Here is a 21330-nt window from a genome sequence, read left to right as displayed (position 1 = left end):
CCATTCTCTGTGGATAACTACTCACCTTTGGAGAAACAGTACGTGGCCTGCTACTGGATCTTCATAGAGGCTGAACACTTGGGCCACCACGCATCAGTTACCACGCTACCTGAGCTGTCCGTCATGAACTGGGTGTTATCTGCCCCACCAAGCCATAAGGTTGGGTGTGCACAGGGACACTTCATCATCAGATGGATGTGGAATATATGCCATTGGGCCCAAGCAGGCCCTGAAGGCACAAGTAAGTTACAGGCTCATGGAATTCACAGGTTACCATGTTCCTCACCACTCTGAAGCAGCTGGTTTGGTGGAACAGTAGAATGGCCTTTTGAACATTCGGTTTACAGCACTAGTTAGGTGGCAGCACTTTGCAGGGCCAGGGCAAGGTTCTCCAGAAGACTGTGTGCTCTGAATTAGCATCCAGTATAAGGTGCTGTTTCTCCCATAGCTAGGGTCACGGAGCCAGGAATCGGGAGGTGGAAATGGGAGGGGCACTGATCACTATTACGCCTAGTGACCCACTAGCAAAATGTTTGCTTCTTGTTCCCACAACGTCATGCTCTGCTGGCCTACAGGTCTTAGTTCCAAATGGAGGAGTGCCTCCACCAGGAGAAACAACAGTGATTCCATTGCACAGGAAGTTAAGACTGCCACCTGGCCACTTTGGACATCTCATGCCTCTGAGTTAACAGGCAAAGAAGGGAGTTACTCTGTTGGGTGGAATGATTGATCCTGACCACCAAGGGGAAATTGGACCACTGGTCAACAGTGAAGATAAGGAAGAGCGTATCTGCAATATGGGAGACCCCTTAGGGCATCTCTTAGTTATCATACCCTGTGATTAAGGTCAAAGGAATACTACAATAACCTAGTCCTGGCAGGACTACTAATGACCTAGACCCTTCAGGAATGAGGGTTTGAGTCACTCCACCAGGTAAAGAACCATGACCAGCTGAGGTGCTTGCTGAAGTCAAAAGGCATAAAAAAAAGATAGTAGAAGAAGGTGGTTATAAATACCAGCTATGATCACATGATCAGTTATAGAAATGAGGGCTATATTGTCATGAGTATTTCTTCCTTGTTATGAATATATGTGTGTGTGTTTGTATTTGGCAAACATCTTTGTTCCTTTTATCTCTTATTTCCTTATAATGTAACATAAAATGTATTGACTTTATATTGTAGAATTTAAGTATTGTTAATTTTACATCATCGTACTTAAGTTACGGGATATCAAGGTGAGTGAACATCCTCAACGACTTTACCGTCTCTTATGGGGATGGAGTCAGTGCATTTTTGCTTGTATACATGATACTTGTATCATTTTAGGCAGGATTATGATCTTGTTATTGTCTTTATTTGGAGAGTAAGTGTGGTTTAAGGAAATGCATATGGGTGCCAAATTGACAAGGGGTAGACATGTGATGTTTAATTTTGTGTGTCAAATTGACTGGGGTGCAGAGTACCCAGATACTTTTTAAAATATTTATTTATTTATTTGGTTGTGCCAGCTCTTAGTTGCGGCAGGCAGGCTCCTTAGTTGTGGCTTTCAGGGTCCTTAGTTGCGGCTCACCTGGCTCCTTAGTTGTGACATACGGGCTCCTTCGTTGTGGCATGCGAACTCTTAGTTGCGGCACGTGAACTCTTAGTTATGGCATGCAGGCAGGATCTAGTTCCCTGACCAGGGATCGAACCCATGCCCCCTGCATTGGGAACATGGAGTCTTAACCACTGTGCCACCAGGGAAGTCCCGAGTATCCAGATATTTGGTTAAACATTATTCTGGGTGTGTCTGTGAGGGTGTTTCTGGATGAGATTAACATGTAAAACAGTAGACAGAGTAAAGCAGGTTGCCTTCCCAATGTGGGTGGGCCTCATCCAATCAGTTGAAGGCCTGGATAGAATAAAAAGTAAGGGAGAATTCACTCTCTCTGCCTGTCTTAGAGCTGGGACATAGGTCTTCCCCTGCCTTTGGACTCAATACAGACTAGAACTTACACCATCAGCTCCCCTGATTTTCCAGTCTTTGGACTCAGACTGGAACTAACTATACCATCAGTTATCTGAGTCTCCAGCTTGCTGACTGCAGACCTTGGGACTTCTCAGTCTCCATAATCATGTGAACCAATTCCTTATAGCAAATCTCTCTCTGAATTGGTTCTCTTTCTCTGGAGGGCACAGACACAGAGCTCTGTGCTGATACAGTGTACATCTCCTTAATTCCTTTCAATGACTAGATTGTATCCCAAATGATGAATGTGCCATCCTTTAATCCTCCTCATTGATACATAGTTAGGCTCTTTCCAGTTTTCCAGTCTTTTTCTGATTTCACCAGTGTATCAATAACTATCTGTACACATACATCTTTGTGCCCTTATGCTACTATAACTGAAGACCAAGGAATGTGATTTATGACTCTTAAAGGTGACAAATATGTATTTGTTCTGTGCATGTTTTGTATGACATCATGTGCCTTAGAATGCAGTTTCCCCAAAGAAAAACTCTAATGTGTAAGTGCTATAAATGTCAGGTATGTTGCGGCTCCCTAACACATATTTTAAAACAATAATAATTTGCAGAATAGCAGGTCAATTCATGTAACCTAACTAGCTAAATACCAGTTGGGACATTTTCTTTAAGTGGGTCTCTTGAACCGTGTACTCAGAGAGAGTGCTTTCCATAAGCCAAAGGATGTTGGCTATTCTTTACAGGAAACCCAGTGAGTCTCCTCAGGCTTCTTCTTGTAACAAACACCCACTAGAACCATGATTTTGGAATCATTTCCATTGCAAATCCCCTCTTTCCACACCCCTTTAAAAGGCAGCTGCAGTATTTGGCATCTAACCAAGGCCTGCTGCACCAACAATTCTCTAAATTTTATTTATATTTCATGTGCAGTATGTTCAAACTCTCACTTTCCCAGGTGCCAGATGCTGGTTTGGACACACTCCAGTAGAAAGTGCTTTCCTGTCAAATAATAAAAGGAAAATGCTGAACATACCACCTCTTTATACAGACTTGCGTATAGTATACCAAAGTTAAGTACTCTAATAATGACTTCACTATTTCCCCAATTTGCAATCCCCCCTAATTCCCTCCTCACCTCCCTCCACACCAAATACTTTGTCCCTCGTCTCCCATAGGATGTTTATGGTCCCCTTCCATATCTTCAGTGTTCACTTGAAAACGTCAGGGTGTAGGAATCTATCTGTCTCACATGCCTTGGATGGGGCCTGATGTAACCCACCCACGGGTGTTTCAAATATGATTTGGATGAGAAAATAAAACACTTTAACCCACTTTCAGTATTTTAAAAGATATCTAACAACTTAATGTCTGCTATGTTAATAGCTTTTACATGTTTTCACTAAAAAGCGATGCTTTCCATGTGTTGGATAATAATACTGTCCCTGCAGTCGCACAGAATTTTGGCATGACACTAAAAATGAGCTTGGAATTCGCCTTTATCATAGGTCTCTTGCCTGCCTAAAGGCAATCCTCAGTCCAAAGATCCTACTTGTGAAATGAGCAGCAGTGTTAGGTGGATGCTGAGAAAGTAGATATCGTTTCAAGAGATTGCCAGTCCACTCGTGGCGCCCGCCTCCACCTCCACCTCTTTCACCGCTTTATGTGGTAACATTTCACTGAACCGAAAACTAGTACAATTCCATGTTCTATCCCAGAAAATTGGGAACCTTAAGCGTGAAGATTTGTGTTTGTGCCCAAAGCTTGCAGTTATATTCTGAGGTTTAAATGAACTCTTGTAAAGCAGGCTATGATTTGTGTGTGTGTGTTTGCATGTGTGGAAAGCCGCTATAAAATATAGACATTCTGCTTGGCTGCCAGTATCTTCTTTTTTTCAACGTTTCCACTAGATGGCGGTACATGTCCAAGAAATAACTTGCAAAAGCCTGGTGGAGGGCTGTGAGAGGGGCGTCCCATCCTTTCACTGGGCTGTTGGTAGCTGAGAGGACACACTGTTGTTCCTCTGTTGCGGGTGGGCATGGTGTACATTTTATTTTTTCGACTGTGTGTGTGTCGGGGTGGCGAGGCCGGAAGACTTGCCACAGACCACCTGTTTAATCCAGGTTCTATCTAACCATAGGGTAGCGTCTTGCCAGCTGGGGGAAAAAAATAATCCCTAGAATTTTTCTCAACTATCAACAGACTTAATAGAAGCCACGGAACCGGTTCAGGAAAGCAGCCAGCTTCGATTTAGAGATGCCGTGGCATCTGGTCCCTATATTTGTGGAGATGGAAGAGAGCCAATCGCTGGTGAGGAAATGGCCGCGGCGACCTGGGGACTGAAATCCCACAGTGAGTCCTGCGATCAACCCACAAGTACTTATGGATTCCCTCCCATGTGCCTAGCACTAGATCAGAAGCTACACAAGAAATAAAAGAGGTGGCGTCCTCCAGTCCTCTTATAGTAGAGAACATGAAACATACACACAGAGAAGTAAGTGCCGAGCAAGACCTAGCGTGATGAAGGTAACATTGTGTGAAGATGGGAAGTCCTCCGCCAGGGTTGTCTCCCGAGCACTTCGGCCACGCGGCGGGAGCCCGCGCCCCCTACGCCCTCTGCAGCAGCCAGTGCCTAGGCGGCTAGCACTGCTACAAAGGGGGCGTGGCGTGGGCGGGCCCCACGGGCGGGGCTTTCTTTTCCCCAGTGCCCGCCGCCGCCGCCGCTGCTGCTGCCGCCTCTGCCCGCCGCGCGGACCGAGGGAGCGCGGTCGCCGCCGCCTGCCTGCCCGGGTGCCCGCGTGCCCGGGCAGCGGTGGGCCAGGATGTCGGGTTTCCTGGAGGAGCTGCTGGGAGAGAAGCTGGTGACGGGCGGCGGTGAGGAGGTGGACGTGCACTCGTTGGCTGCCCGCGGCATCTCGCTGCTCGGGCTCTACTTCGGCTGTAGCCTGAGCGCCCCCTGCGCGCAGCTCAGCGCCAGCCTGGCCGCCTTCTACGGCCGCCTGCGGGGGGACGCGGCGGCCGGGCCAGGGGCTGGGGCCGGCCCGGGGCCGGGGGCCGGGGCGGCGGCGGAACCCGAGTCGCGGCGCCGCCTGGAGATTGTCTTCGTGTCCTCGGACCAGGACCAGCGGCAGTGGCAGGACTTCGTGCGGGACATGCCGTGGTTGGCGCTGCCCTACAAGGAGAAGCACAGGAAGGTGAGCTGCGCCGGCCTCGTCGGCGGCTCCGGCCTCGTCGGCGTCCCCGGCCTGGGTGCGCAGCCCGCGAGTTCCCGGGAGCCGGGTCCTCGCCGCCCCCCCCCCGCGCGGCGCGCCCTCCGCCCCCTCCGCCCCCTTCTCCGTCGTGCACGAGCTTCCCCTTCTGCTCCTCAGCGTCCCCTGCCTCTGCCCGCCTCCCCGTCCCGGAACCTCGCCGGCTAGCGGCTCCCGCGGCAACTCCTCTGTGCCGATGCCAGGCCGCGCCCGCTGGGGAAGTTTGAAACCCTTGGGACCCCGACTCGCATCCTGGGGAGTCGAGAGCCCGGTTCCCCCATGGTGGGAAGCCTCGAGTTAGGGGGTGGCTGCGCTCGGGGGTCGCGACTCGGTGACCCCCGCCCTCAGGCAGAGGCGCAGGGAGGGGCCGCTTCCTTTCCCTCAGCGCTAGACTCCCCGCGGATACCTGTGGTGGTGGGGGAGGGCGCTAGCCCCCTACCCATAATGCCTGAACCAGGAAGTTTCCTCTCTTTCCAAGAGAAATCGGCTTTCCTGGGGCTCTCTCTGGCTGTGGCCGGGGACCTGGAGGCCGAGGCTAGGCCGCCAGGCGCCCTTGAGGGGCGGGGGGTGTCGGCCGCTGACCGTGGCTTCGGGCGAGAATGAGCTCGCTCGTCTGCCTTCGCCTTCCCTCCGCCCCCAACCCCTACCCCGGGCTGAACTAGTGGCCCCCGGGGAGCCTTTCATTGTCTGGCTGTCCAGCCATCCTCACCAGATGCCTCTCGGGCACCGGACCAGACCCGTCCGTGCAGCTCTTAGTTGCTTGGTTGGTGGGCCAGTGTTGCCTTGACATCGAATTAAATGCTGAACCGATCCCATAGGTGCAGATTGACCGGAAGAACGAGGATTGGGGGAAATTTATACCTTGCTGTCAACTTCTCATCTCCCGCCGCCCCCCCGCCCCTCCCCCGGTTTGCTGCTGAAATTAGCTTTGATTTTTGAGTGTGTCTGTTGGATGAAGATGTCTGTTTTAATAAAACAAATTCAGGAAATTTTGCCATGAATCGAAACAGAAAAAGTTTTGGAGCACTTTTGCTTAATTAGTATGCCTGATGCAACGTGTGAATCCAGCCCCTTCCTTTCCGGAGGAAACTCTCATTTTATGGAGTGGACAGGAGAAGGGCTCTTCTGGGGGCGTTTAGGGCTGCCATGTGCTGCTTTAATGTGTACAGAATCTTGTTGAGAAGCATGATTTAAACTTAGTCGAGTAAAAGACTTAGACTGTGACCCCATATGTCTCGAGTAAATCATCCATGGAAGCAGTGTAAGGTACAGACTTGGTATTTAAAGTATGAAATACAGTTTAACAAATACAGTTTGTAAATTTAACATTGGAGAAACATGGGCTCACTAACCACACAGAGGCAAAGCTTGGCGTTTTAAACACTTTTTAGGTGATCTTGCCCATATTTGATTTATATGGTGCCTGAATATGAATAGCCAGTCCTTTTTTGCTTTAAAACATGGGAATCCTTTGTTTTCCTTGGTGGTGGTTTTTATGATCATTTTGGGGAGGAGTAATGTCCAGAAAGTGATTTATCAAGAAATATTTTCATTGTTATGTCCATTTTCTGTTGTAGACCAAAGGCCATGTAAAATAATGTCCTTATTGGGCAATACAAATGAATTCTAGCTTTTGCAAATACACAGTGATGGTAAAATGTTACAGACCTAAGGCCTATTGTTGTGTTTTCCTCCACAACAAGTGGGGGAAATAAATTTGCTGGATAGTAAAAAATATGGGGCAAATTGAGATGTTTTGCAAATGCTTAAAGCTTTTTTTCCAAAAAGGAGAATATCTGATATGACATAGGCCATGCCTAGTTCAGTGCGCTCTGGGCAGTCCTTTTACATGAAAAAAAAGTGGTCTGTAGCTCCAGCCTGGACTTGCTAATTCCACCAGGATGAGAGTCTGGATGACACAGGGCAGAACCTCATTTGAAAATACAGTTCAGATTGCTGGCCCGTGCCCAAACCATGGTGCGTTAGCATATTAAAAATTTATTTTTGCTCAGAGCTTTTCTGACTCACATTCTGTAGTTCACTTTGTTGTCTAAAACAAGTCCAGGGCTTCCCTGGTGGCGCAGTGGTTAAGAATCCGCCTGCCAATTCAGGGAACCCAGGTTCGAGCCCTGGTGGGGGAATATCCCACATGCTGAGGAGCCCGTGCGCCACAACAACTGAGCCTGCGCTCTAGAGCCCTAGAGTCACAACTACTGAAGCCCGCGTGCCTAGAGTCCGTGCTCTGCAAGAAAAGCCGCCGCAGTGAGAAGCCCGCGTACCTCAAAGAAGAGTAGCCCCCGCTCGCCACAACTAGAGAAAGCCCAGCCACACACAGCAAGGAAGACCCAATGCAGCCAAAAATAAATAAAGTAAATAAGTTTATTAAAAAAATAAAACAAGTCCAGTTCTCAAGGAGGTAGTTTCTGCTCCTTGATGTTCATGAATAGGCAACTCAAGACTGGATCCTAGAAATATTCTTATTTGTGGTGATATACCAGGTAAAAGGACTCCAGCTGTGTTTCTTATGGAAAATATACTCTTGGAAATTACAACAGCTATGTACTCACTTTGGAAGAAATTATTTTCCCCCTTGAAACCAAAGAGATGTAAAACAAATTCCTTTTCTGTAGCTTTGAGTTTTTGTCTCTTATTTGAAATTGGTGTGCTTAGAAATCTGTGATCTTGGGATGCCAATTCTGTGATAACAACAGTGAAAAACCCAGGGCACCCGCGATTCAGGGTGCTCACTGGCTAGACAGCTTAGCTTCTTGTTGATGGACTCTGTCCATGTTGTTTCACCAACTATAAAAATAGCATTAAAGGAGAGAATTTTGTTTTTACACTGAAGGGAAACCAAAGTTCCAGATTACTAATTTTTTTAAGTTCTCATTAACATTTGTTCTTAAATCCATTGGTATACTTCCCACTGGGATAACAAAGGATATGGTTCTAATTAGTTATTGGCTGGCATTTCTCTAAAGAAAATTGAAAAATTATGGTAGGGAAAGAAAATGCAGTGTATTATTTCTCTTTTTCTTCTTTTATTAATTTCCCCTTTATATAGTAAGAAAGTCTCGGGATGGCCGAGACTTTAAAACTGCGTTTTGCATGGCTCCTCTCACCTTGCTTGGAACTGTGAGAGAACACCAAATAACAGGATTCCAGCATCTTTTTAAAAAAAATTCTTTGTGGAAGGTTGTCCTGTTTCTACTTGCTTTAGTGGTTGGGGCAAAAGTAATTGAAGCTTCACTTTTTGGCTTCTAAGCACACACGTATAAAGAGCTGTATAGAAATTGTAATTAGATGATAACAGAACTTTGAGTGCTTTTATAAGAGCCGTGTTGTCAGGAAACATATAATCCCGAAGTTAAGGCAGTTAGATTTGTTTTAATAAGTAGGTTTGTTTTTTGTTTTGTTGATAGACATTTTTCAGATTTCTGGAGAGAAAATGTGATGAATAGTTGGGAAGTGGTGAAGATTCGGACTTTTGGGATTTGATCTATCCCTTTAGACTAATATGGGTTACTTAGCTGTCAAAACTAGAGAGTAGATCTTTGGGATCTGCTTCAGCATCACAGAGGAAAGCACTGGTTTTGGTCTTAGAGACACAGGGCTCAGCTTTGCCTGGGCTGGATGCCTGATGAAAAACATTTGGTCAGTGTGCGTGCCCTGACATCAAAGGATGCAGTACCACTGGTCTTTTTTTATATATCTATATATATAAATTTGTTTATTTATTTTTGGCTGCGTTGGGTCTTCGTTGCTGCGTGTGGGCTTTCTCTAGTTGCGGTGAGCGGAGGCTGCTCTTCGTTGCGGTGCTAGGGCTTCTCATTGCAGTGGCTTCTCTTGTTGCAGAGCACGGGCTCTAGGCGTGAGGGCTTCAGTAGTTGTGGCTCGCGGGCTCTAGAGCGCAGGCTCAGTAGTTGTGGCGCACGGGCTTAGTTGCTCTGCGGCATGTGGGATCTTCCGGGACCAAGGATCAAACCCATGTCCCCTGCACTGGCAGGTGGATTCTTAACCACTGCACCACCAGGGAAGTCCAGTATTGCTGGTGTTGATCTGGACAGGTTTGGTGGGCTCTGGCTTGGTCCCAGAACTTCCTGCCCCACAGAAAGGGGACGAGAAAGTCAGAGCAGGAGAGCGGCAGAGTTAGGGGCTCTGGTCTAGCGTCTCTGGTCCGCCTGCTTCGGCCAGGGGAAGTGGTATCTTCCTGTTCCCCACCAGGGTTGTTTGCTCTCGGTGATTCTGATTCAGACTAAATCAGAGGCTTGGCCTAGAATTCACCTGAATCACTTGGGCTCTTTGGATGGGGTGAGATTTGGTACCAACCCCGGCAGTCTTACAGCTCTATCTCTCCCAGTGCTTTCTCCCTCAATGCAAATACCCTAGCCACTAAGAGAATGATTTCTACAACACTGACAAATGACTTTCGAGGTGGTAAAAGATGGCAAAAAGGCACCGCTTTGAATATTGGCGTTTTCTGCCTTCCACATAAGGACCAGCCAGGACAGGTTCCCTCTGTTGACTGTGTTTCCAGGACTTGGATCCGTCTAATAAAAGACAACAGTCTGATTAAAGTAATAAGAGCAATTTTCCTTGAGAGGCTTTTTCCTCATTCCATTATTTGTAATGTATTTCTTAATCTCATTTTTCTTCTCTGCATAATGAAGCTGTCTAGTGTAGTGGCTGAAAATACAGACTCTTGTCCTTTAGATCCTGGCTCTGCCATTTATTAGCTGTGTGACCTTGTGCAAGTTATCCTACCTCTCTGTGTCTCAGGTTCCTAACCTATAAAATGGAGATGACAACAGCACCTGCCTTACAGCATTGTTGTAAAGACTACACAAGATAATAGACACGTGCCTGGCATATAGTACGTGCTCAATAAGTGCTAGCAATTATTATCTGTTAATAAATGACCATGAACTTCAGTAATTCGTTTTATAGTGTGAGCCTTTGGAATATATCACATTACAGAATTGCAAAACTGTTATGAGGCATATTTTTAACTTTTCGAACAAATGACCTTTATAACCATACAAGGGGATATGAGCAAGGAGTTGAAAGAATTGCCCTAGAAGAGCTTACAATCGAGGAGAAAGATCTAGAAAAATGAAACAAAAGCAAATGGATATAACAAACATCATTCCTTAAAGTACTGATAGTACCGATATTTACTGAGCTTCTTACTTATATTTGCCAGTGAAACTTGAGACAGCAAATCAGGGAAGCCAGGCATGATAAAGGAGAACAGCTTTCAGGTGATGGGGCGCTCTTCTTGAGAGAGATTAATTACGTACTTGGGTGATCGTTTTTGTGGTTTGCCAAAGCCATCAGGCATGTCTTCTGCTGATCCTAGCTGCTCAAATCTGGGCGGCTTGGGGGTTGCAGAATTGCCGCTCTTTCGCGTGGGAAATGGACGGTGCCTGCTCTGGTCTCTGGAGCTGTAGAAGCCTCATCCCCCTAAGACGGAGCTGCCTCCCTTCCCAGCTCTGGAATGTTGTAGGATAGGTTTGTTCAGACCTGTTGCCATTTGCGGATTTAATGCTTGTCTTCTAGTTAGCGGCTCGGGCCTGACGGACCAGCTGTCCACAGCTTTTGCTGATCCATTTGTCTCCTGATGTGGGTTGGGATGTGAACTAGAGCACAGAGGAAAGCAGTGGGTTTTGAGGTTAGGGTCATTGATTTCATTTACCCGTTTCCTCCGCCCCTACCCCCTTTTTATCACTGTTCCTTGTGGTTTGAGGCCTTGTTTTAATATCTGCACAAATTGGAGAAAGAAGGCTTTGTGTTGTATACAGCTGGGGTGGGGGGTGAACAAGTCCCTCAGTTGGGGGGATGGCCGGGGGCGGGGGTTCTTCTTTATTTACTGTTAGGACCTGGGACCCCAGGGTTCCAGCTTGCCCCATTCTGAACTAGTCCGGGCTCCTTACTGCACGAATTTGTTTCAGGGGGAGAGTGTAAGCTTGGCATAGGATGTGTTCTTTTTTCATGTTCTGAATCCCCAGTGGAGCTCAGTGTTAACCACCGGGGTGCTTGGGTTTCTGTATTTCATTAATTTATCATTATACTTATTCAAAGGCACTCAAAGAAAATGGCTATGAATTTAGAATCTTTTTGCTGATCCTGACTTTTATGAAGCTTTTGCATACTGTTGCTTTACATCTTGTCATTATTTAAAAAGTGACTAAGAGTTCTTGAGTCTCAGGAGTCATCCTTGATTCTCTCCCACCCCTCACATCTAAAAGGCACTGAGGGACTTCCCTGGTCACGCAGTGGTTAAGAATCCGCCTGCCAACGCAGGGGACACAGGTTCGAGCCCTGGTCTGGGAAGATCCGACATGCCGCGGAGCCACAAAGCCCATGCGCCACAACTACTGAGCCTGTGCTCTGGAGCCCGCGAGCCACAACTCCTGAAGCCCGCGCGCCTAGAGCCCGTGCTCCGCAACAAGAGAAGCCACTGCAATGAGAAGCCAGCACACCGCAGCGAAGAGTAGCCCCTGCTCGCCCCAACTAGAGAAAGCCCATGTGCAGCAATGAAGACCCAACGCAGCCAAAAATAAATAAATGAATAAATAAAATTAAAAAATAAAAGGCACCGAACCCTGTTGATCTCCTTAACAGTTCTCAACTCTGACCCCTTCTCTCCATTCCTACCATCACTGCTTGAGTTCATATTTCATCTGGACCACAGCAGCCTCCTCCATGGGCTCTTTGCTTCCAATGCTGACCCCTGATTCTCAAGACTAGAGCTTCTCAAACTGTCTATAATCAAGGATCAGTTTGCTTTTGTTGTGTTAATTTGCAATCAGTCACACACCCATACGTGGCCCTATTATACAGGACTACTGTACAGCTTGAACCACATACAACTCCCCGCTGGGTTGACAACACACAGACTGGTCTCTGTCCTGTACAACAAGATGAGACCATTGGTCACAAGCTTGGATGTTGCTGGAATGTTGAGCTGCTGTAAGCAGTTCTAGGTGCTCACTCTCCATTTCTGTACCTGTCCTGTCATGGACCAGTAACAAAGAACTGATGGATAACTACTGGGCTACAGACCCACCTTGAGCAGTACTGCTCTGGGCTGTTTCCGGAATGGAATGACAAGTTCAAAAACACAACTTTGATCTTGTCATTCTCCTGCTTAAGAATTTTTCAGTACTTCTTCATAGCCTCTGGGGTCAAGTCCAAACTCTAAAGCGTGGTCCCTGACTGTTCTCCTGCCTCTTCTCCCACCTGGGCAGTGTCCTCTTTCCTCCTACCTGGCTTGTTTGGGTCTTTCTAAAATCACTTCTGGTTTCCCTGCTCTAAGAATCTTTCCTGTCTCTTTCCTCTCTGGGTGGGATGCTTTTGTGAATGTCCATAGATGGAGTACATAGATGTCTTAGCACTTAGCCTTGTGTGATTTTTTTTTTTTTTTGGTCTTTTTCATTTGACTTTAAGCTCCTTGAGGACAGAAACCAGCCAAAGGGAGGGGAAGATGATCAGTGTTTTGGTGCTGACAATCGGATAATATGGTCACAGAAAGCAGGCGTGTGACTTTTAGATTTGTAACTTGAAAGCACAGTAGTTTCCACATTGTGTGAGTTGGAATGTGCACTTTCACTGGTACTTAGCTCGATTTTAACATTTAATATTAGAGTTGGGCCCTAATTGAACTGTATAATTGTATATACCCACAGTATGTGGCTGGTTTTGTTTCTTAATGAGTGCTTTCAAGAGTACTTCCATGAGCAAGTGAATGTGTAACTCCGTTGCCCTGTAATTCTGTGCTCAAAAATAGAAAAAGACTCGCCTCTCCAGTTTTGAAATGTCAAAAATCTTAGTTAAAAGCTACAGGCCTATCATTCTATGCATTTATATTTCCTAAATAGTTTGTGTTTCTCTAGCATCTTTCTTCCAATGAACTCAAACTGCATGCATATTATATCTTCCAGCAACTAGTCATCAGTAGCTATTAAGCATTTTAGTTTTTCAAAGTATATTTGAGTTGGAGAATTGATTCAAAGAGAACCAATTATCAGATCAGGGTCTCAGTGTTGGAAGAAAGGGCTCAGCTGAACTCTCTTAAATTCAACTCAGTCCTTTCTGTTCAAGAAATTGGATCTTAAAAAATGTGCACATCAAACATTCTCCAGGGAAGAGGAGGGAGCCGAAACTTCTCTTTTCAACAAATCACTTTCTGAGTGGATTCACTCTAGATAGACTCTGAAATAAGATAGATATAGTTTAACCACTTGAAACATTTGCTGTTGCTGGGAAGACAGGGGAGCCAGAACGTCTTCTCTTGCTGCCTTTCCGTGGTGGTGGTTTCTAAGGGCCTTTTAATCATTTGGCTTTTTTTAGATCAGCCAGTGAAGTGTCCCCAACGCCCCTTCATCCTATGTAAAGCCTTGGGGCTGCTTTCGTGCTTTTGTTCAGAGACGAAATTGAACTTCAGGTATCCTGCCGAGATCCTAGGACTAAATCAGTCCTCCCTTTTATGAGGTTTTCAGAAACTGCTGTTCTAACTTCCAGTGAAATCTCAAACATGTGCTTTCTGCTGTATGACAAGTAAGAAGTATAGTAATTGAAAGTTGCTTGAGTGCTGTTATTCTGTAGTGAAACCCTGTAATGGAAACTTTTGTTCTGTGGCATCTGTGATTAAATGCAAACATAAATTTTCTGCTGCTTGCTGGTCATATAACTCTTGGACCAGATATACAATGGATTTTTGTGTGAACTACACCTCAGAAAACCCTTTTTAAAAAACAATTTAAGCTTAAAGTTCAGCATTCCTTTCTAGTACATCTATCACCCACTCCCCTTCAGATTATCTTGAAACCCCAGTTACAGGTAAATTCAAGTAATATTTCTACAGTTAATAATGCTTTTATCTTGGATCATTGTTGAGTAGTCATAAAATAGGGTGTGGTAAGTTTTGCTGTTCCAGGGATAGAATTTCCCTCTTTGTTTTCCTAGGAGAATTTTATCCACATGAATCGGTTTTTTGCAGTTTTTTGTTTGTCTTTTTTGGTCAATATTCCTGGGATGAAAATCTGAATGGATTGAGTGTGCTTAAAATCAGAAGATGCTGCCTTTTTTCCCCCTTGTACGTGATCAGGTCAAGACAGTTTTCTTTTGATCGTGGTGGCTCACAGCACAGCTGCCTCATCTGTTACTCATTTTTTAGGGTTTGATGTGAAATATAAAGACTGGGCAGAACAACGTGCAATAGGCAAAATCACAGTGCTGCCCTCTGAGCTCTGAATGGCAGTGGATGTGGGTCTGAGAGCAGCCTTTTTTCACCTTTGGGCACGTGCTTGACTGCAACTTAGAAAAGTGTTTAAACCCACAGACCTTCAAAAATACACCATTATAAGTGGTATTTAAAATCCGTTGCACAGTGCATAAGAGTATGGACTCTGGATCAAGTTTCCTGGATTTGAATCCTGTCTCTGTCACTCTCTAGCAGTGTGACAGTGACGCAAATTACCTAACTTGTGTGTCTCTTAAGTTTCTGGTCAGTAAAATGGAGATAATAGTATCTATCTTATAGGGTTGTATTGTTAAGGATTAAATGAATTAATATTTGAAAATTGTTTAAAACAGTGCCTGGTACATAGTGTCACTGGAATGTGTACCCAGGTGCTTGGTTATGCCATTACATTTTTTTTTTAAGATTTAATTTTTATTTATTTTTGGCTGCGTTGGGTCTTCGTTGCTGTGCGCGGGCTTTCTCTAGTTGCGGCGAGTGGGGGCTACTCTTCGTTGCGGTGCGTGGGCTTCTCATTGCGGTGGCTTCTCTTGTTTCGCAGCACGGGCTCTAGGTACATGGGCTTCAGTAGTTGTGCATGGGCTTAGTTGCTATGCGGCATGTGGGATCTTCCTGGCCCAGAGATCAAACCTGTGTCCCCTGCATTGACAGGCGGATTCTTATCCACTGCACCACTAGGGAAGTCCCTCCATTTAAAAAAAAAATGATTTATTTAATTTAATTTATTTGGCTGCACCGGGTTTTAGTTGCGGCACGTGGGGTCTTTGTTGCTGTGTGCGGGATCTTTAGTTGCGGCATGCAGGATCTAGTTCCCTGACCAGGGATGGAACACAGGGTCTTCCCTGCAGTGTCAGCGTGGAGTCTTAACTGCTGGACCACCAGGGAAGTCCCCATTCCATTTTTTTAAATGGTTATTCAGATTACAGGAGAAAAGAATTCTCAGCTTTTTTCTTTCTCTGTATCCCCTTTACTTTCAACACCTGGCTCTTTGCTTCTAATGGCCTATCATGTAATCTGGTGTCTCTTCAGTTTCTTACTAGGACTATAATCATTCTTTGTCAGTTGTTGACGTGATGACATATCCATGTCTTTGAATGTGGGTATGATTCTAGACTATCTCTTTGACTAATTGAATACTCACTTTTACTAAGTGGCTTCTATTTTCACTTTTGAGCTGGGAGAGGAGAGGGGAGAGATACTGGTCTGTGCCTATTCCTCCTGCCATTTATTTTTTTTTTACCTTTTTATTATGGAAAACTTCAAACACCACACAGGTGGGGAAAATAGTATAGGGAACCCCCATGCACCCAGCGCCCAGATACAACAATCAACTCAGGGACACCCACTGCCCCCACCCCTCACTGGATTACTTTGAAGTCACTCCCAGACATCATATCACTTCCTTCTTAAACATTTCACTAAGTAACTCTTTAAAGAAAAATAACCACAACATCATATCATACCTTAAAAATCTAATAATTCCTTAATATCAGCATATATCCAGCCAGTATTTCAATTTCCTTGACTGTCTCATGATTTTTTTTTGTTGTTGTTGTTACAGTTCGTTTGTTTGAATCCAAATAAGCTCTCCACTTTGCATTTGGTACCTATATCTCAAATCTTTCCCCCCCTCTCCTGACCATTTATTTGTTGTTCACTTTCATTTAAATTGTCTTTGTCTCTGGGTCTGTCTACTTGCCACATTCCCAACCTTTTCTTAGCTGTATTTCCCTCTTTATCTAGGTCTGTGGAATATTGAGTCCTAGGTTCAAAAGGGTCCTAGCCTCCTGTATCTGAGAAGTCCAGATGGGGGAGGGGGTGGCCCTTCTGGGCACAGGTGGCTCTGAGGCTGACAGTCACATTGCACGGTGTTGATTCACAGACCTTTTGGTCAACAAAACTCCAAAGTCTTTTTCACCAATCTTAATACCTGAACAAATGAGAACAGAGTCCCAAATACTGTGTCTGTCACCTTTAAGAATCAGTTTATTGAGATTTGATGAGTTTTTGCAGTCTGTTGAAATATTTTTTTATGCCTGTGTGGTCATCCACTATGATCATAGCCCCTTCTGGACCTTGAACTATGTGATCCCTTCCAGACCTTGTCTATGTCTGGTGATGGAGCCCCAGGGCACATGGCTAGGGGCTTCTTCTGAGCTAAAAGTGGTCTGTTGGTTAGTTGTTCAACCAACTTCAAATCCAGCCAGTTCTAAATCTGCCTAACTGTATCATTATTCCAGCCCACATTTCTCCATCTGGTTAACATGTTTATCCTAGGAGACCTTAACAGGTAGCTTGCTATGACTTCGATATTTGCTGTTTCCCTTCCGAGGGAAGATAGTCTGCAATGCTTTGTGTTTGGTGAGCCCATGCTTGCTTCTAAATTGATCACTTCTTTTCCGAAGTGTTTAGTAACGGTGATAACCTGCAAGGTTTTACTTAAGGGCCGATGTCAACTTCACCAACCTGTAGTTTGCAGAATCTACCTCTTTTTGCCCTCTAGAAAATGGATATTCCATCTGTTGGTTGCAGTTAGCTGATATAAGGTGCACATTTTCTCCCCCTCTGATGTAATTCATACCTTATAGGAAGAGTTGCTAGATCATCTGGGTATCCGTGGAGCGATGGTACATTTGTTTCCTGTGGTAGATCCTGTAGGAATAGCTGTGGCCAGACACCTCCAACAGCTGGTGTGTAGTTGAGAGCACTTGATTTGTCCAGGAGGCCCAGATCCTGCGCTTTCTGAGGGCTGCCTGGCAATAGTGGCTGCCTTGTCCCTATCCCAACACCCTCCACCCCCCACCATCTCATTAAGGCACTAATAGAGCCTGAGGGAGTCTTTTCTGTAATGCCACTTCTCCCCATCAGGCGCAGGCAGGTTGAGACTCTGCTGGCTAATTAATTAAGTGTGGCATTTTGTTTCAAAATGAGCAGGAGACAGTAACGAGTGACAAAGCAACCCAGCGTACTTGTGCAGATAGATTTTTCTTAATATTTGGCTTTTTAGGATGAATTAACCATGTATTTTGAACAATTTACCTTGTTTTAAAATGCATTTGCTTTCTTGCCCAAGTGTATTTGCCCATTTACGATTACACATGCATCTGTGATGTGCTTTACAACTTGGCACCTAAGAATTCTGACATTTCAAATGTTAGGCACAAAGATGAATTGGAATTAAATGCCTAAAACCCTTTCCTGGTGGAAATCACTTGCCTAAATTTGCAGAAGATCGCTGGCTTCAGCCCTTGGATGCATTGTTTTAAGCTTTTACACATGTTCTTAAGAGTAAAATACTACTTAATACCATTTGAACGTATTCTCTTTCATTTGGATTTGTGGAAAGTATTAACTTGCAGGGGCTGTGGTGTGGAACACTCTGGTTTTGAAGCACTTTTTGAAGCACTGCTTTCCTGTGAAGGCTCAAGTAGTGACATTTTCCCTGAGATCGTCTGAGTCTGTTCTTCAGTTGACAGGGCCACAGAGGCAGTAGTTACAGGGTAAATCCAGATCTTTGGAACAAGACATGGTGCTCCTTCACGAGGAGAGTGGGATTTGTTTGCCTGTGTGCATACACAGCACAGACTATGGCTTTACTGCTATTTACATTAAAAAGCCATTTGTATTCCTTCATTCAGCATATACTTAAGCACTGTTTTTCCACTTATTAACTTTTCCCATTTCCAGGAGAAAGCCAGCGTTTCACTGGTTACTTGTAAAAATAATTCTCTTTCCAAAGATAACCACTGTTAATAGTGTCTTGTATATTCTTCCAAAAAAAGTAAGTATATACTGTATATATAAACGTAGATGCTTAAATATTGTTTTACACAAACAAATTTCTAATTTCTGAAAAGATAGTGCCTTTACATGTTAGAAGAAATTTCAAGCAAAACGAAAGGCATGCAGGGAAAAGTAAGTGTCACTTTCATTGTGGGCCATAGTTTGCCTTTCCCGAAGCAGCCACCATTATCAGTTTCTTGTGTGTCTCTTCAGAGGTATTTTGGGAAAACAGTATTGAGGTTGCTCAAGAAGCTAAAAATGGAACTACCTTATGACCCAGCAATTCTCTCCTGGGTATATATCCGCAAAAAAACAAAAACACAAATTCAAAAAGATACATGCACCCCAGGGTTCATAGCAGCATTGTTCACGATAGCCAAGATATGGAAGCATCCTAAGTTTCCATCAACAGATAAATGGATAGAGAAGGTGTGATACACACACACACACACCCCCCACACACCCACCCACACACACACAACAAAATACTCCTCAGCCATAAAGAAGAACGAAATTTTGCCATTTGCAGCAACATGGATAGACTTGGAGCGCATTCTGCGAAGTGAAATAAGTCAGACAGAGAAAGGCAAACACTGTATGATATTTATACATACATTTAGACTCTACATTTATATGTGGAATCTAAAAAAATACAACGAACTAGTAAATATAACAAAAGAAGCAGACTCACAGATACAGAGAACAAACTAGTGGTTACCAGTGGAGAAAGGGGGGGGAGGGGCAATTTAGGGGTAGGGGATTAAGAGGTACAAACTATTAGGTATAAAATAAGCTACAAGGGTATATTGCACAACATGGGGAATATAGCCAATATTTTATAGTAACTATAAATGGAGTATAACCTTTAAAAATTGTGAATCACTGTTATATACCTATAACTTATATAATATTATACAGCAACTATACTTCAGTAAAAGAAAAAAGGTATTTTGTATGTGTATAAACATGTATGTGTGTGTGTGACCCTGACAGACATACTTTTTTTTTTTTCCACCAAGCCTTTTGCATATCTTGCTCATTGGCTCCTGGACAGGTGCTAGTTTTTCTGTCTCAGGTGGGCAAAGACTAGAAATGTAGTTTCACAGCCCTGTGTTAACTTGGTATCATGTCTCCCTTGGTAATGAGCCCAACAAAGATGGAGACAAGAAACAGGATCCCCCCAAACTACTGCTGTCTCCAGAAGAAAAGTGACTTAGCCTGACACACTCAGAGTATGCTGGGCTAAGGAGACCTTGAAAGCATTTTCTCTGTCCTCTGAGAGGGGCCTCCTCTAGGACTAACATAAAGCAATGAGAAGACAGCGTCTGTGAAATTACCACTTCTGTGCCCTGCCGTTTGGATAAATTAAGAGGTTATTCTCTGAGGCTGTCAGTCTCCCCTTCTAAGAGTATTCAGATTTATATGGGGACAAAAGGCTTCCCCAGGCTAGCCATTTGTATTATGCTGTGCCTTTTGTAGTGACTAGTATTAGGCAACTTGTATTTAGTGTAAGTTTTTGTTTACTGAAACATGCTGCACTTTCAGAAAATCCATCACTTCCAGGATCCAAAGTTATAAAATAGAAAAAGTAAGGGGCTGTGACTACTATTTTCATGATGGAAGGATCTCCATTTTATTAGGCTGGATTGTTTTAGATTGTGAGCTCCTAAGAGGTGTTTGAAATGTGATCTCTGCCACTTAGAAAAACTCGTCTACAGCATCATAGGAATGCATCTGTTGCTTTGAGAAAAACATACAAATATTACACCAGAAGTCTGTGATTACCAGATCACGCACACACTTTCCCTTTCCCCTGAATATTCCTTATTCTTTTCTGTATGAGGCAGCTGAGAATACTTATTACTCATCCGATGGTAGATTCATGTAGGCAAGTTGCTTATGGAAAACCAAAGGGTTGCTATGGGAATTAAATAGATTTATTAAATAGATAATAGAAATTATGAAAAGAAAACTTTACAAATATCTGGTGAACCTTTAAAGGGGGCTTGATTTAAGAATGGAAAGGGAATTAGTGTCAATTTAGAATATTTTCTGAACAGTTCATCATAAATGCAGACTGAATGTGTCAACAAAACCAATGATCTTGCCTCATCTTACTTACCTTCATGAAGGTATTCTTTAAAGCTGTATATAATAGTAAGACTTTGGAAATGTCCTAAATGTTCATCACAGGGTGGTTAAGTAAATTACAGCGCTCAGAATCTTGTTGAACATGATTTAAGGCCTTGGTTGGCACGCAGAGCTATACTTCAGATACTGTATTCAAAAAAGCAAGATCCCGAATTACACAGATACCATGACTGCAACACTGTTTAAACAGTTATATAAGAAGAAGGATCGAAATCAGAGCCCATCAGAGCATACCCCAAGTTGCTTATTGTTATGTTGGGATGGTGGTGCCTATGGGTGGTGGGTCACTGATTTCCAAGTGATGTAATCACTTCTGTAATGAAAACTTAAGTATATGTGAAGAAAATAATGGGACTCTGGCCCGAAAGAGTGTGCATCCAGTTTTTGAATGCTTCGTTTTTTGTTTTGTTTTGTTTTGTGGTACGCGGGCCTCTCACTGTTGTGGCCTCTCCCGTTGCGGAGCACAGGCTCCGGACGCGCAGGCTCAGCGGCCACGGCTCATGGGCCCAGCCGCTCCACGGCATGTGGGATCTTCCCAGACCGGGGCATGAACCCGTGTCCCCTGCATTGGCAGGCGGACTCTCAACCACTGCGCCCCCAGGAAGCCCGAATGCTTCGTTTTAGTGCAAGGTTTTTCTTCCCCTCCTTTGGATCTAGTTAGCAGTTAGAGGCATCTTTAGAAGGATGGGTAACTTGCTCATCGTTTCTTATCTAGCAAATAAACGTGGGGTGGCGGGGGAAGAATCAGCTTGCAGCCACCTACTTCAAGAAAGCTTTCTGGAAAGAATAACTTGAAAGTGACCTTTTCAAATGAGGGGGAGGATAGTCCAGTGGATTAAGAAAGAAAGATATTCTGGATATAAATAACCACGTGGGAATGAAGGGGGAAAGCTGAGAAGGAGAAAGTTCATTTGATCCAGC

The 21330-nt window shown here is 44.5% G+C and overlaps 1 protein-coding gene across 2 annotated transcripts in view; it reads left to right on the top strand.

Annotated features, from left to right (window-relative positions):
* Window positions 1-4680: 4680 nt before the first annotated feature.
* Window positions 4681-21330, top strand: part of NXN (nucleoredoxin) — a 140842-nt gene continuing 124192 nt past the window's right edge. Inside the window, exon 1 of one of the 2 annotated variants that reach the window (XM_060132847.1) lies at window positions 4681-5159. In XM_060132847.1, the coding sequence (XP_059988830.1) occupies window positions 4788-5159 (372 nt within the window). In that variant the 5' untranslated portion in view covers window positions 4681-4787. The remainder of the gene's footprint in view (window positions 5160-21330) is intronic. The other variant, XM_060132846.1, reaches the window with a different exon arrangement.

The sequence above is a fragment of the Lagenorhynchus albirostris genome, chromosome 20 (genome assembly GCF_949774975.1).
Source record: "Lagenorhynchus albirostris chromosome 20, mLagAlb1.1, whole genome shotgun sequence".
NCBI classification, from domain to species: Eukaryota; Metazoa; Chordata; class Mammalia; order Artiodactyla; family Delphinidae; genus Lagenorhynchus; species Lagenorhynchus albirostris.
This window is presented reverse-complemented; position numbering and strand designations above follow the sequence as displayed.